Source organism: Fulmarus glacialis, unplaced genomic scaffold, assembly GCF_000690835.1.
Source record: "Fulmarus glacialis isolate BGI_N327 unplaced genomic scaffold, ASM69083v1 scaffold28601, whole genome shotgun sequence".
In the NCBI taxonomy this organism is placed as follows: Eukaryota; Metazoa; Chordata; class Aves; order Procellariiformes; family Procellariidae; genus Fulmarus; species Fulmarus glacialis.
Genome location: NW_009192599.1, coordinates 1,148 through 16,282, shown reverse-complemented (window position 1 = coordinate 16,282; position 15,135 = coordinate 1,148). Strand labels below are relative to the sequence as shown.

The following is a 15,135-nucleotide window of genomic DNA, read 5'->3' as shown; positions in this document are numbered from 1 at the left end:
GACAGGTATGTTAAAACTAGAAATGGGGAACACCCCAGGGGTGCGCTGAGCCTGCGGCGATGAGGACAGTTCAAGCGACCCCAAATGCGTATCGCTGTCCCTGGATTTTAGGCTCCCAAGCCAGCCCCCTCCCTTTGTCCTGGCAGAGGGGACAAGGAGCGCAGTAGAGTCGCTGCTGCTCCTGTGGACGGGGACGCTGCAGCGAAGGGGGTGTCACTCCCTCAGCCCTGCCCAAGAGTGGAAAGAGAGCCCGGGAGCCTTGAATCCCGCTGCTGTCTCCAAACTATTCGACCATCCCTGCGCCTGCTGTTGGCAGTGTCAACCCCACGAATGTCACCTGAACCCACAGCCACCGGCACTCCTTTGAAGCCTGGGTGGGTGTCGGTGTGACGCCCAGCCCAGAGCAGGTCTGGCTCTGCCTCCCCTCGTCTCCCCTCACCTCCTGGTGGTTTCTGTGGTTTTGTCTCTTGCAGATGGTGGAACGGAAACTCCTTGTTCTTTTTGGCAGCCAAACTGGGACGGCTCAAGACACAGCCGAGAGAATTGGCAGAGAAGCCAAGCGGCGGCACTTCCAGTGCAGAGTGGAGGCGCTGGACAGCTATGACGTGGTGAGTGGTGACGCAGAGGGGTGCTCCAGGCATTTCTGGTCTTGCTCCATCTCCACCAACCCCATTTCTGGCACTTGGGCATCCTCCGCCCTTGCTGTGACCTGCTGTATTTCACCAGATCCTGGCTCTGTGCCCATCCTGAGGGCAGCTTGTGCTTAAGTCAGCTGAAAACATGTGAAAACTGAGCAATGACTCTTGGGATAGAGTTTGCGTGAGATGACAGATGCTCAGCCGTACCCTGCAAGGCGAGGAGCACGAAGGAGCCGATGCTGCAGGCAACGTGTGGGCAGCAGATGCTGCTGCAGTGCCTGTAGAAGATGTCGTGCCACGAGGGGCCGTGCATTTTATTCTGAGTGTGGTCTGTCTGTGGACTCGATGTGATGTTAGCAGCCGTGTCAGGACAGCCAGGACACGTGTTTGTAGGCTGCTGACCTGAATGTGCCTTTCCATGTTTGTGCCCACAGGCCAACCTCATCAATGAGCTGTTGGTGGTATTTGTGTGTGCAACCACTGGCCAGGGTGACCCACCAGACAACATGAAGGTAGGATGTGCTCCTGTCCATGTTGCTTTTATGTTCCTGGTCCAGTGACTGGATTTTTCTCTTGAAACGGCTTCAGTGATGGTTGGTTTTGGAGTGGGGAGCTTTGGAGCAGCACCAGTCACATCTCGTGTTACTGATGGGACATGGGCAGGGAGCTGGTGAGGTTTCAGCAGCTTAATAGCTGAGAGGGGCCCCGCCATTGCAAGGGCCACGGGTTTGTGGAGGGCTCACAGAGCATCGTCTTCCTGGCAGGTAGCAGTGGCAGCTATTTTCAGGGGTCACGTCTGCAGAAGGCCGTGCTCCCCACTCTGTTGGGACTCAGCGGAGGGCAGGAGGGACCCAGTGGATGGGTGAGTGGGGAGCTAGGGACAGGCAGGCAGGGAAGGCTTCCTTGGCAGCAGCATGACTCCTTGGCTGTGTCCTTTGTAGATGTTCTGGCGGTTTCTGTTCCGGAAGAACCTGCCGCCCGGTTCCCTCTGCCAGCTGGACTATGCTGTGCTGGGCCTTGGCGACTCCTCCTATCCCAAGTAAGCAGCTCTGCAGCTCCTTGCCTGCCTGCGACAGCTGCTCCTCACAGCTCTGGCTGCAGGCGAGACCAGAGTGGCTGGAGAATGAAGGGGGTAAGGGGAGGCAGAGCCTAACTCTAGAGCAGCAGCTCAGATGAAACATAATTCTCACCAGCCTTAAAAATCCTTGCCCTACCAGCCCGTGTCCCTCCTAACCCCCAGGAACTGGGCTTCTGCCCGTTTCTTTCCTCCCAGCCTCCTCAAGCAGATGCTTTGCTGCAGTGTGTCAGACATCATTTTCAGTCAGTTATTACAGCCATGCAGTTCTCTGTCTGAATTGCAGGAAAGCCTGTGCCACCGCAATTTCAGTGGACCAAGCCAACAGGAGACGTGAAACATAGAGTTTTAGGTGGCAGCCAGCCCTGTTGGTCCCAGTTCTCTCCCAAAAGATTGTTCCCATGTGCCCGGAAGAGCTGTAGTGGGAGGGATGGGAGTGTGCCTGAGCTCCGTGGGGCAGCGAGGGGCTAGTGGGAAGGAAGTGTTTCTCTGCCTGGGGCACAAGGTGCCCTGAAGGAAAGCTTGACCTCCCCGAGTCCCTTCTGGGAAGCTGGGCACAGCCTGTGTGGCCCAGCAAGCGACCGCCAGCTGCTTCTCCGAGCTGCCCCCAGGATGGAGGCGTGGGCTGGACAGGGCGCTGGGCCACATCATGCGTGCCAGCTCTGGCCGGACCTGTGTCTGTGCTGCTCCGGCGTAGCCCTGGCAGCATGTGCTGGCTCATGTAGCCGGCACCTACTGTCCTGCTGGAGGAGCCCTGCCCTCTGCAGCTGCGGTTATTCTCTGCTTAGGTTTAATTTTGTTGCGAAGAAGCTGCACAAACGGGTGCTACAGCTTGGGGGCAACCCTCTGCTGCCAGTGGCGTTGGGAGATGACCAGCATGACTTGGGGTAAGAGCCCAATGGAGGGGTCGCAGGAGGGGGAGCCCGAGGGTGCACTACAATTTTGTCATCGGGCTGACGACAAGGCTGCGTATGCTTTACCCCAGCCCTGGGGACAGCAGAGTGCTGCTCCCACTCTGGGTCTGCTCCTGCGCCCCAGATGTGGCCAGCAGCCTCCTGCTGCTCTCTGTGAACGTGCTGGTCTCTGCTCAGAACTCTCCTGTGCCAGGACCTGGGTCACTTGCTTCTCCAGGGTGTCCCACATCCCCCAGCATGTGCCATGGTCTCGTGGCTCTGCCCCAGTCCTGTTCAGATCAGGGGACGGCTGTGTCACACAGCTGCGTACCTGCAGGCATTACAGCAGCCTGAGCTGTGCTGCTGTTCTTGTCCCCTTTGGGGGCAGAGGCTGTCTGTGGCTCAGGGAGTCGGTGACTGCCACCGGTTGTGCTCGGGGGGTCGGTGGTTCTGTTCAGACGTCAGTGGTTGGGCCCCAGAGAGCGAGTGAGTGCTTATTGTGTCTGAGACCTGTTTCCAGACCTGAAGCTGGAAGGGAATGGCATGGAGCGACTGTGCAGTGAAAGGGGAGCAGAGGTGGTTGCCCAGGGGCGGCCCAGTATTGTCCAGGTGCAGGGGTAGCAGCACTTGAGCCTGGAGGTATGATGCTGCACTGCTGCAGCCCGAATTTCCCGCTTGCAGGCCAGATGCAGTGGTCGATCCATGGCTCCTGGCCTTATGGGACAAGATCCTCACCTTGTATCCCCTCCCTCCTGGCCTTGACATCATCAGTCCAGATGTACGGTGAGTGCAGAGGGTAAGCAGGGACTGCTGGAGCTGGCTGGTGTGAAATGCCATGCTTCCTTGCTGTTCTGCAGGGTGGAGATATGCCCTGCTTTGACCAGGAAGCCTCCCCACACAGCTTCTGGTGTCCCAAGTATCCCTTGGACTTTGACCACGGATGGCCCATCTCTCTCTGGATGGGGTGTCCCCTTGTCCCCTGGGCGTGTGTGTCAGGTGCCCCGGCAGGGTTCTGCCCATCTTGCTGTCCTGATGTGCCTCTGCCCTTGGCAGACCAGCCGAGCATGTGTGCCTAGCCAGCCTCCCTCTGCCTGCTCTGGAGCCTTTGGGATCTCCTTCTCCTGGCAGTCTGCATTGCGTTCCCTTACCACAGGCCAGCTCCAGGGGACAGGGACGATGGGTGGTGGACACAGTGGGAGACTTCAGGCCTCTCCCTGCCTCCAGCCTCTAGCACTACAGCAGCAGAGGAGCTGTGGCATGGAGGTAACCACACTGCATTGCTCTCCTCCCCACAGCCTGCCCCCAAAATACACCCTACACTACCTGGCTGAGGACTCCCCGCACCCCGATGGTGGCCTGCTCCAGCCGACAGCACCCAAGGCTGTTCCCTCCGAGCTGCATCCCTTTGCTGCCTGCATGGTGTCCAATCAGCGGGTCACGGCAGAATCCCATTTCCAGGATGTCCGGCTCATCGAGTTCGATGTCACAGGCTCAGGGATCACGTGAGCATTTTCCTGACTCCCCCAAGCTTTGCTGTGCAGGATCGGGTGTCCTGTAGCCTGCCTTCCTCTTCCACTCCCCTTCTTCAGTAATATCTGAGGCTGCAGCCTCATGGACATGGTTCCTGCTGTGCTGTCCCCCTCCATGACAATGTCAGGGGTGTATGGCAGTGTGAGTCCTGCCTGTGGACCAGCTGTCTTTGCCTTGTCAGGTTAGGGCACATAACATTAGTGACACTGGAAATTTGGCTGAGTTGTGGCCTCTTCCCTGGTGTGGGTGCTGGTCGGGCTGGCCGTGCTGCGCCCACGGGCCTGCCTCCCCCTGGACCCGTGGCTGCCCTCGGCAGATGCCGCTGCATCCGCAGGTTCAGCGCAGGAGACGTAGTGATGATCCAGCCCCAGAACTGCCCCGAAGACGTGCAGCAGTTCTGTCAGCTCCTGCGCCTGGATCCAGACAGACACTTTGTGCTGAAGCCCACAGAGCCCGGTAGGTCCTGCCCACTGGTCCTTTCCCTCCCTGCTGGGACAGGGCAACCTCCTGAGCTCTGGCCCAGCTTGGAGCCCTGCTTTTCCTTTGCTTTAGACGCGATTAATAGGGATTTGGGAGTGGCTGATGGATACAGGACCTCTGCCTGTCTCACAGCTTGGGGGCTCTCCTTCCCTCCCAGCGCTCTGTGCGTGCGGATCCCACGTTAGGGCCACTGTGACTCGTGGGAGGGACCCAGCAGTGTCCAGGCTGCGCCCATGCCTTGTGTCTTTGCAGCCCCCAGCCCAGAGCATGGAGGATCCTGCAGCCTCCCCAGCCCGAGACCCCAGTCGGGTTGCTCACACTGCTGCCCCATCCTGGGGAGCGCCAGAGCTGTGGGGCAGCAGGCAGGCGGTGCTCGGGTACCCTGCCCTGGTGATGGCACTGAGCTCTCCCCGCTGCCTTGCCTTGCAGGCACGTCCCTCCCTGCCCTGTTGCCGCAGCCCTGCACTATCCGGCACCTGGTCACCCACTACCTGGACATCTCCTGCGTGCCACGGCGCTCATTCTTTGAGCTCTTGTCCTACTTCTCTACAAACGAGTTGGAGCGGGAGAAGTTGCAGGAGTTCAGCTCTGCACAGGGCCAGGAAGAGCTGTACAGCTACTGCAACCGGCCCCGCAGGACCACTCTCGAGGTAGGGCTGGGGGAGCATGGCAAACCCGCTCCATGGCTGTGCCATGGCATAAAGCACCCAGGCAGATGATCAGCCGTAATTTCTTGGCTGGAGAATTTAATCTACTTCACCCACTTTCTGAAGTGTCCTTGGATTTCCACTGGTGGTTAAGACCTGCACCAAATCCTTGTGGGCTCTGTGGTGGACTCTGTGCTGCAGCCTGGGGGTGAGGGGAGGGCAGTGGGGCAGGGCGGTTGGTGCTCAGAGGTACCCGGCGTGGTGCCTTCAGTCGAGGGCAGCGTGGCACAGCAGTGTGGGACAGCCTCTGACACCCTGAGAAGCAGGCAGGCTGCCTTCTGGGGTGTACCAGGTCTCACCCCGCCTTGGCATTGCAGGCCCTCTGGGATTTCCCTCACACCACGTGTGCCATTCCACCCGAATACCTGCTGGACCTCATCCCTCGCATCAGACCCCGTGCCTTCTCCATCGCCTCCTCTATGCTGGTAAGAGCTCAGGTGCTGCAGCCTGGGTGTCAGGCTCTGAGTTGAGGGTCTGGCAGGGCCAGGGCTGACCGTTGGTGCCATGCATGCTGCGGACATTCAGGCTGTATTCCCGAATCCTCTGAGCACCCACATCCCACCCAAACCCCTGCTCCACTCTAAGCCTGTGTCAGCCTGACGTGCTGGATGTAAACCCAGGGCTGTGCCAGCCTCCGGATTAGGATGCTTGCCCTCCTGCAGCCCTGCACGTGCCGGGGCTGGCCCAGAGCACTGCAGAGGTCTGGTGTCCTTGTCACAGGGAGCAGTGGGAGGTGGTGCCATGGAAGCTGGGAGCTTCCCTGGGTGGTGTGGCCATGGGAAGGGGGAGTGCCGCTTCCTGCTGCTGCCGGGAGGTGGCAGTGGGACCTGGCCAGGGTGGCTTGGCAGATGTCAGCCCAAGCATGGTGGCATTTGCCCTCTGTGGGAGCCTCTTGGGTTGGACAGTCTCTGTTGCCATTGCCAGCTGTGCAGAATGTTCCTGCAGCAGTGCTTCTCTGGGAAAACCCCCTTCCCCAGTGGAAAGTTTTTCAGCAAGGGTGTGCTCCGTTCTGTCTCTGAGCGGCCGTTTCAGGCTAGAACGAGTGTTGCAGATGCCCTGGCAGGAGCTGGGCACAGGCTCTGTCGCTGGAGGAGGCACTGGGCTCTTCCTGCAGAGCCATGCTGGGTGTCTTCTCGTTTCTCATGGCTCCTGTCTGGACACAGGCTCATCCTGACCGGATCCAGATCCTCATGGCAGTGGTGCAGTACAAGACGCGGCTCAGCAAACCCCGCCGTGGTCTCTGCTCTACCTGGTTGGCTTCTCTCAACCCAGAGCAAGGTAACAACTGTGAGGACCCTGTGTGCTTGCTACAGCACACAGGGCTGATGCCACAGGACTGTGGTGGAGCTGTGTGTGTGCTGGCCAGGTGCTGGAACTGCCTGGACCCTTGGTGGAGGACCACCGCCACGGGGAGCTGGAGCACACTGGCTTGGCCGGACGGGCTGAACTCACAGTAGCCATCCTTCCTCACTGCTCCCATCCTCTTCAGAGCATGGCATGCTCCTCCAGCTTGCCCTGAGCACCCTGAGCTCCTGGTTTTCTCCCAGCTGCTCGACCCTCCTGCTCCCAGCGCCAATGTGCCCTGCTGTCCACAGTGGGCTGCTCCTGGCATCCTGGAGCTGGTAGTGCTGGACACCTCAAGCCCCATAGCACCAGCTCTGAGAAGAATGGTCCTTCCTTTGAGCACATCCATCCTGTCCTGTGAAGCCTGTGTGTGCTGCTCATCTCCTCTAATCACAAAACCACTCCAGCTGAGTCCCCAAGCAAATGTGGCAAGCTCATGGGGTCTCCCTGCTGCAGGGTGGTAGAGCATTGCTCTGTATGAGGGCAAGATTGGGTCTTCTCTGAGTACCTGGATGGGGGTCTTCACCCCTCTTCTGGCTCCCAGAGGAGGCAAGTTTGGCCCTCCCTTACTCGACAGCCAGGTTGAGATCTCTGCTCGCCTCCACTGCTGTCTTCCATGGCACCAGCTGTGCGAGGAGAAGGCTGTCCCACAGCCCGTGTGCTCTTGCCTTGCTCTGGGGTTCACTCAGGTGCTTGCAGAGAGAGTGCTGAGACAGTTGAAGCGCTTTTTATGCCCACATAGTGTGCCCGTGGCACCAGGGGTGCCTTGGTGCTGGGGTGGTGGTAAGCCAGGTTGTAGGGTAAGCCGTCCGTATCTTCAGAGCATCCTGGAAGAGCTGGATGTCCGGCTCACCTTCCGCAGGGTGTCACAGGTGCAGTGGTGGTGGGGTGGTGCTAGTCAGTCTGTTTGTTTTGCAGGTGATGTCCGAGTGCCTCTTTGGGTGAAGAAAGGAGGAATGAAGTTCCCAGCTGACTCTGACACCCCCGTGATCATGATTGGCCCTGGCACAGGGGTGGCACCTTTCCGAGCAGCGATACAGGAGCGGGTGGCACAAGGACATAGAGGTGAGGAATGGTACTGGGAGGGACTTGGGATGCCCCTTGCTGCAGGGAGGTCTGTGTTCAGCGTATGGGAAGGAGGGACTGAGGGCTCCTGTGGATTTGGACAGGCCCAGGCTTTGCTATGTTTGAGTGGGAGCAAGCTGGGCTCTGGGGCAGGTGAGGACCAGAGCCTGGTGCATGCAACCTGTGTGGTTATTCACAGGCTGTGCTGCAAGGCTGCTCCTTGGGTCAGAGCGGGCCTCTGCAGAGGCTCTTTTTTGCCTCTCTGTGTGTGGAGATGGGTTGTTGAACTTGTCTTCTGCTGCACCAGGAGTCGTGCCTCTGCCCATGTCCCATCCTCCTGGGCTCTGGGGCAGGTGAGGACCAGAGCCTGGTGCATGCAACCTGTGTGGTTATTCACAGGCTGTGCTGCAAGGCTGCTCCTTGGGTCAGAGCGGGCCTCTGCAGAGGCTCTTTTTTGCCTCTCTGTGTGTGGAGATGGGTTGTTGAACTTGTCTTCTGCTGCACCAGGAGTCGTGCCTCTGCCCATGTCCCATCCTCATTCCCCTGTAGCAGGAAGGTGAGGCTGGTGGAGGGGAACAGGCAGCCCTGGAGGACTCTTCTTGCCCTACCTGCCCCCCAGCTCCTGCTTTCCCAGCACAAGGACCTCTGGTTGCCACAAGCCACTTGGCTTAATGGTCACACGGTTCCTGAGTCCTCCTGGCTCTTCCAGGCCAGGGCTTTCAGCCAGGCCTGGGAAAGAGGTGAGAGCCTTGGGGCTCTGCTGCAGGTCCCATGGGCACCAATGGTCCCCAGTGTTCACAGGGCATTTGGTCCACCCAGCATGGCCCTTCGGGTCTGCTCTCTGCAGGGAACTGCTTGTTCTTCGGCTGCCGCCAGAAATCCAAGGACTTCTACTGCCAGGCGGAATGGGAAGAGCTGGTGACGAAGGGCTTCCTGATGCTCTTCACTGCCTTCTCCAGGGACCAGGTTAGTTCCCAGAGGAGGAGGGTGAATACAGAAGCATCTCAGGCAGCACTGGTGGGAGTCTGCCAGTGTTTCTGGTCCCTGTACCTGTTGGCATGGCCTGTGAAGGGCCTGGTGGGGTGGCACAGTGGTCACCTCGCTCCCCTGCACCACCTGGGTGCTGGCCGGGATCCCCACCAGCAGCACAGTGCTGCTGCCCAGCTGGGACACGTCTGGCTGAGTTGAGCTAGAAAGGTTGCTGGGACGGGGCCAGCGAGTGCCGGAGCAGATAAGGCGTTAGCCAGCTTTGTTTGGCTGGACCACATGAGTGATAAAAGGCTCCCAAGCCTCTCATCGGGATCACCAGGCAATAACTTTTCTTGGTTGAGTGCCACCCTCCCCACCATGTCCCTCTGGCTGAAGCTGAGGAGCTTGGCCTCCTGCCCCAGCTCATGGTGCCTCTGTGCCAGCTCTCCACAAGCCTCAGCCGTGCAGGAGGAAGCTCCCCAGAGGTATGAGCACCCCCACAACTCAGCCCCTCACTTTGCTGCCTTATTTCCCAGGCAGCGTCTTTGGTGGGCAATTCTCAGCCCGTCTCTGGGCTGCAGGGCTTTTTATGTTGCCGGAGAGGCTCCGTGAGATGGGATTCTGTTTCACTGCCTTGCGCTGTCCCTTGATGGCACTGAAAGCTCAGCCTGCCTTTGAAATAGAGAGGTATGATAAAAAGGGTCAGTGAGAATGGGTATTTCTAGGTAGCTCAGCTGCACTGGTCCTTTTCTCCTGGCTGTGTGCATGCATTGACGTGAAGCCAGCATCTTTTATCCAGTCACTTGTAAGGCATGAGTTGAATGCCTCTGTGAAGGCTTTCCAAGTTTTTGATGAACAGAAGCAGCACTACAGAGGTTTATCAGATGACCAGTCTGCCTTTTTTCTGATGGCTCACACAGTGAAGGGGGGACCTGCTGCTCCCCAAATCCAGAGAGCGGCCCCAGAGCCTCCTCTTGCCCTCGCAGACTCTGGAGGGATGGGACTCGCATTGGAGTATGCCTCCCGGCCTCCCTTCTCTGCCTGCTCCGTGGGGCGAAGCAGTTTGTCATGAGGGTCTTCTGCCACCAAATCCTTGCAGTGCTGCACAGGGAGGTGAGTGGGAGCGCAGCCAGGTAGGATGTGCCGCATTGGGCCATTGTACCTGCGGCTCTAGGAGATACCATAGCTGTTAACTTGTCAAAAAGTTTGTTTCCAAAGAGCCGGCAGGATCTGGGATGCTCCGTAGCTGAGCAGGATTTCCCTTTTCTCTCTGTAAGGTCCCCTTTGCAGTGACCTTCTGTCACATCACGTCTGCCCCGCGGTGCAGACTGATTGATCCCAGCCTAATGCGGCTGTCGCTAATTCTCAGCAGGATGCCCTGGGGTTTAGCTGAGACGTCGTGACCCGAGTTTGTCACTGGGATGCTCTGGTTTCTAGGTAGCTACAGGTCCTTAAATGACCTGCTCGGAGCCCCAGCCTGGTCGGCAGAGCCTCTGTCAGCACTTAGCTGATTAATGTTAATGATGCTGAAGCTGAGCTACCAGCTGGCTGTGTTGGTGCTTGCGATGGGCTTGCTTACCTCCTGCATCGCCTGCGGCCAGGTTGGAGCAGTGGGGCCATGCCCGGGGGTGACCTGACTCTCCAGTGCAATGCAACCAGTGGAGCCGCATGGGACCTGCTGACCACGCTGTGACCAGCTCTTGTGACAGCCGGGGCTGGTTGCTACTTGGGTTTGTTCCCACGCACGCCTCCAGACTGCAGCGCGCAGGGAGCCTGAAATGCAGCAAGAGCCTTGTTGCCTTTGGGGCTGGACGGGAGGGAGGAGGGTGTGGGGAGGAGGCTGTGCCCGCGGCTCAGCTCACCGCTGTGCAGAGCCTGGCGTGGTGGGACGCGCAGCAGAGGGCCTGGCCTCCATCACAGTGTCACCTTTGTCACGGAGGAGCCGTCTGGGCCGGCAATGAATTCAGGCACGTTGGCAATGGTGTTCCTCTTGGGCAGAAGCCAGGGCCGTAGGCAGTTGCTTGGATGTGTGAAGTCTTGTGGATTAACCCTTTGGGAACTCTCCTCGGTTGGGCTGTACTGTGCCGAAAGCCAGTCATATCCAGTCTCTAAGCACAGTGGAGGGACAGGGAGCGGGACCGAGGCTGCCTCTCCAAGCTTCCTGCCCTTCCGAGCTGTTTCAGCCCTCCAGCAGTGACAGGGCTGGGACCAGCAGCCAGGGGCGCGGGGGAGGATCTCTGCCCTGCAGCAGCCCTGGGACAGGGGGGCCACCGAGCCTCCTCTGCCCATGCTGGGAGAGGAGAGGGCAGGAGGGGAGCCTTCGCAGGGACTCCCCAGCTCATGGCCCTGGCTGTTCACCAGAGCTGGAGCAGGCAGGGGGGCAACCAAAGGATTTGGGGGGGCTACTTGGGGCGTGTTCGCCACAGAAACTCCTTCTGCTGCACCCATCTCCCACCAACCCATCCCTGTGCACTGACATGAGGTGTGGGGATTCCCTTCCCTGTGTGAGAGTTGATCTAACTGGTTCTCCCAGTGCCCCCTGCTCTGGGGGGCTGCGCTGCCCCGAGCTCTTGCAAACAGCCCCTGAGAACAGTCCCCAGGGGCCGGGCAGGCGTGCTGGAGCTGGGGCTGGGGCTGCTGCCAGGGCTGGCGGGCTCAGTGCTGTGTTTCCCTGCAGGAGGAGAAGGTTTATGTTCAGCACCGCATCCAGGAGAACCGAAGGCTGGTGTGGGAGTTGCTGAGCAGCAGGAGCGCTCATGTCTACCTGGCTGGGTGAGTGAGAAGTCTCTGCACAGGGACTGGGGGAACAGAACTGCACGTCGCTGCTTCTCCACCTCCCGGGAGGCATTCCCTCGGCTCAGCCTCCAGAGTGAGCACACCCTGCACCCCGGCAGGTCTCCGGGAGCTGCAGTGACCGCTGCAGAGGAACCAGCTTGTTCCTCCTCTCCGTATGTCCTGCTCTGCAAGCTGTGGGCTGAGAGGGCATTTCTCACCTACTCTGTGCTCTGATTAGGAGGGGCAGGGCTGGCACCATGGTAAAGCTGCTCCAGCCGACCCCATGTGCCTGTTCCTCCAGCTGCCAGTGCCCATGACCGGTCTCACCTGCCAGCGGGCTGCCTGTCCTCTGACCCACGGCAAATCCACACATAGGAGAGCCCCGGCCTCTCTTCACACCCCTCTCCTCCAGCGGGGCTCAGTGAAACTGGAGAAGGTGGCTGGTGCGGTTCCTGTGGCCACTCGGGTGGGCAGGAGGCTTTTAAAGCACAATATACCAGAGCTCCACCGGTGCTGGGGCTCATGAGCAACAGCTTTTGGGACCCTCAGCACATCCTGACTGGCTCTTTGCACCTGAAACTGCCTTCCCGGGGCAGGGACGAGCTACGTTGCACTGCAGCCTGCCTCCTTTGACAGCGCAGTAGTTCACCAGCTGGTTACCTTGGGCTGACTAGAAATCTCAAAACAGTTGGCCAGAAAGTGGGGTCTGGCTGTTGGAGGCAGAGCATTTGCAGCTCCGTTCCTGGCTCTGTGGCTGTTTTCCTGGGCAAAGCCCCTTAACATGTCTGCCCTTGTCGCTGCTTCTATGGCAGGGAGGAGGCCGCTCACCCGCTGCCCAGGGCGAGGGTTGTGAAATGCTTTGGGCTCCTTGAGCTGGCGAGAGGCTGGCGATGGTGTTTGTCATGCACCCCGTGACCTGGAAAGCAGTGTGCAAACCTGTGCCTTGCTGTCGACACGAGCAGCAATTGCAGAAGGATCTTTCCTGCCTGTCCTGCACGAAAGCAGGAACTTCCCCGGTGCCTCGCAGGGCGAGACTGGCCTCGCTGCATTCCTTGGAGAAGGAGGTTTTTGTTTACTGCCCAGGAAGTGGAGGCCAGGCCGCCCACCACCCTGTCGTTCACTGCTCACCAGCGCTGCCGCCTGGTCTGGCATGCCTCGCCACATCGTGGGGCTTCCTGGGGCCCTTACCCCAAACTTGTGATTGCTACCCACCCATCTGGGGTTCGGGTTTGTTTTCCTCCATTAAGTTGCACTTAGGACTTGGGGTTGTGCCTCCATCTGCAGCCCAAACGCCAAGACCGGTGGGTGCCCATCTGCAGTGTCCCAATGGCTCTGTCCCCTTCCTCTTCAATCCTCTTTGCTACTTTCTGGTGCTGATGGGAGACACCCTGGGGGCTGCCAAAAAAGATTCCTCTTCCTTAGTGTCTTGGAAAGAGCAATGCTTGCATGGCTTCCCCCATTGCAGGATTTTGGAGTGGCCATGAGGATGCTGTTTTGGACGTTGGGGTTGCTGTGAGACCCATCTCGCTGGGGTCTTTGTCCCTGGCGTGGGGTGGCCCTCAGCCCCGATCGGGCAGGTGAGATCTGAGAGCCTCATCCTTGTGGCACGAGTGGTGACTGTCCTCTTTGCAGCGGGCACTTTCCCACTCATCCTGAACAGCCCACACCAAGTGTAAAGACTCCCAGGATCACGGCGCTCCTCCTTGGCCTCCAGACATCTGCTGTGAACTGCCAGCGGGGTGCCAAACAGGAAGGTGCAGGTGGGCTAGCCTGAAAATGGCCTTTTTTTCCCCTAAAAATAGTATTCAGAGCTTCAGCCACACTAGGAGAAAGATGGGGAAAGTGAATCCTGAGCTGTGTGTCCCTGAGCAGCGGCCCTGGGCCATGTGTGTTTGCCGGCTGGGTCTGGGGAGCCAGGGCTGTGTCTTCTCTCTGATTGCACCCAAGGGCAAAAAGGTTGAAAATGTCTCTCTTTTTCTGCAAAAAATGGATATTTGACATGTTTTCCATCACAAGCCCAGCTACATTATCTTGCACTTGCATATCAGTGCCTGACTCAGAAACAATACGACTCTTCCAAAAAAAGAAGACCTCCTTTCTGTGTATTTTGGGAAGTTAATCAGCTTCAAACACAAGTCAGAATTCTGCCTTGTTCTTGGGAAATAGCAAGGACATTGCCAGGTGCTCATGCCAATTGGAGCAGCCTGGGAAATTTTTTATTAGATGTTTTTTTGTTGCAGTCAGTTCATCAAATGAAACTCTCTCCAGGAAAAAGTCTGAATTTCTTATTTCCCATAAGAAATAATTGTGCTTGGAAGTGTTGAATCCTATTCGGATATTTTCTACACAGGAACTCATGTTTTCTTCTCTTATTTTGAGGTTTGAACTGGCTTTGGTTACAAATGTCGCCATCAAAACATTTCATTCCACATTTCTTGAAAGGAGGCAGCGGATGGACTGAAGCGGCTGCTCCCTCGCAGCAGTCATCTTACCCAGCTCAGGATCAGACATGTTTTCCATCGAATGTTTCCCCTGAGATGAAAGGACAGTTTCCTGCCCTCCTACCGATAAATTACGACTCGTGCATATTCCCTGTGTCCCTCTAATGAGGGTGATGGGAAATGGAGCAATGTGGAGGCCAGAGTTAAGGCTACCGAGCTGTGATGCTCCTTTTCTGGGGACTGGGTACCGAGGCCTTGTCTTTGCCAGCAAATGCCGGCGCTGAAAAGCCTCGTGTGGATAACGGCGCTGCTCTCCAGGGAGTGGTAGGGCCTGCCTCTCGAAGCCTGTCATTTATTCGGTGCCAGGCAGCCCATGTTGCAGGGTGAGGCAGGTTCCCACTGCCCTGGTGCAGCAGCAGCCCGTGCTGTGTGCCGGGGGCGGTGGGTTCGGCCGCAGTTCGCTGCCCTGCAGATGGGCTGCCTTGCTGGAGCGCTGGGGATGCAGGTATGCCCCCGGTTTTCCTGCTCGCCCTTCATCGCACCGCCTACTCTCTCTGCCAGCGGCGGTGGCCGAAGCCCTGCAGTCGGTGTTGCAGCTGGAAGGTGGTCTGTCACCCTCTGAAGCAGAGGAGCATTTAACAGCCCTGGAACGGTCTCAGCGCTTCCAGTCTGAAACCTGGTCGTAAGCCTGGCTCCCTGCCTCCCCCTTCCCTGCAAATTCTGCCTGAAAAAAGGAGCCAGCAAAATGATCTGCCTCTGACATCATCCTTGGGCTGAGATTATCCCAGCCAGGGCAGGGGCCTGGTGGGTTGGATTTATCCAACCAGCCCTTCCCTGATGGCAGCAGGGCCATGGGGGACAGGGGGAACCCGTCTCCTGGGGGTGTGGGTTTGGCGTGGGCAAAGCCTGGCTGCCTGTGCCCACACCCTGCCAGAGCAGAGGTGAGAAGTCTCTGGTGGGATGCTCCTGGCTGGCTCCTGCGTGGACAGAGCTGCTGTCCTGCGTGCTCCAGGTCCTGGGGTTCCCGCGCTGGGTGAGCAGCACCTGCGGGCATTGCTAGAGCTACAGCTTTGGCAGCAGCCGTTGGTTGTGGTAGGACCTAGAGGAAGTGATCTGTTGCATGGGAGTCTCTCCACCCTGGCGTTAGTCAGCGGCAGCAGCACTTGCTGGGCTGCCTTGACAGACCTGTTCCCCCTGTCTCCAGTGGCTGAGGCCAGC

At 58.6% G+C, this 15,135-nt stretch overlaps 1 protein-coding gene across 1 annotated transcript; it reads left to right on the top strand.

Moving 5' to 3' along the window:
- The first annotated feature begins 473 nt into the window (after positions 1-473).
- NDOR1 (NADPH dependent diflavin oxidoreductase 1) lies at positions 474-14,603 on the top strand. The gene is made up of 14 exons (XM_009587145.1): positions 474-608; positions 1,073-1,150; positions 1,580-1,677; positions 2,502-2,600; positions 3,288-3,389; positions 3,902-4,108; positions 4,471-4,592; positions 5,046-5,266; positions 5,641-5,748; positions 6,487-6,601; positions 7,586-7,732; positions 8,580-8,698; positions 11,379-11,473; positions 14,423-14,603. The coding sequence occupies exons 1-14, from the start codon at positions 474-476 to the stop codon at positions 14,601-14,603; spliced, it is 1,827 nt and encodes a 608-aa protein (XP_009585440.1).
- The last annotated feature ends 532 nt before the right edge of the window (positions 14,604-15,135 follow it).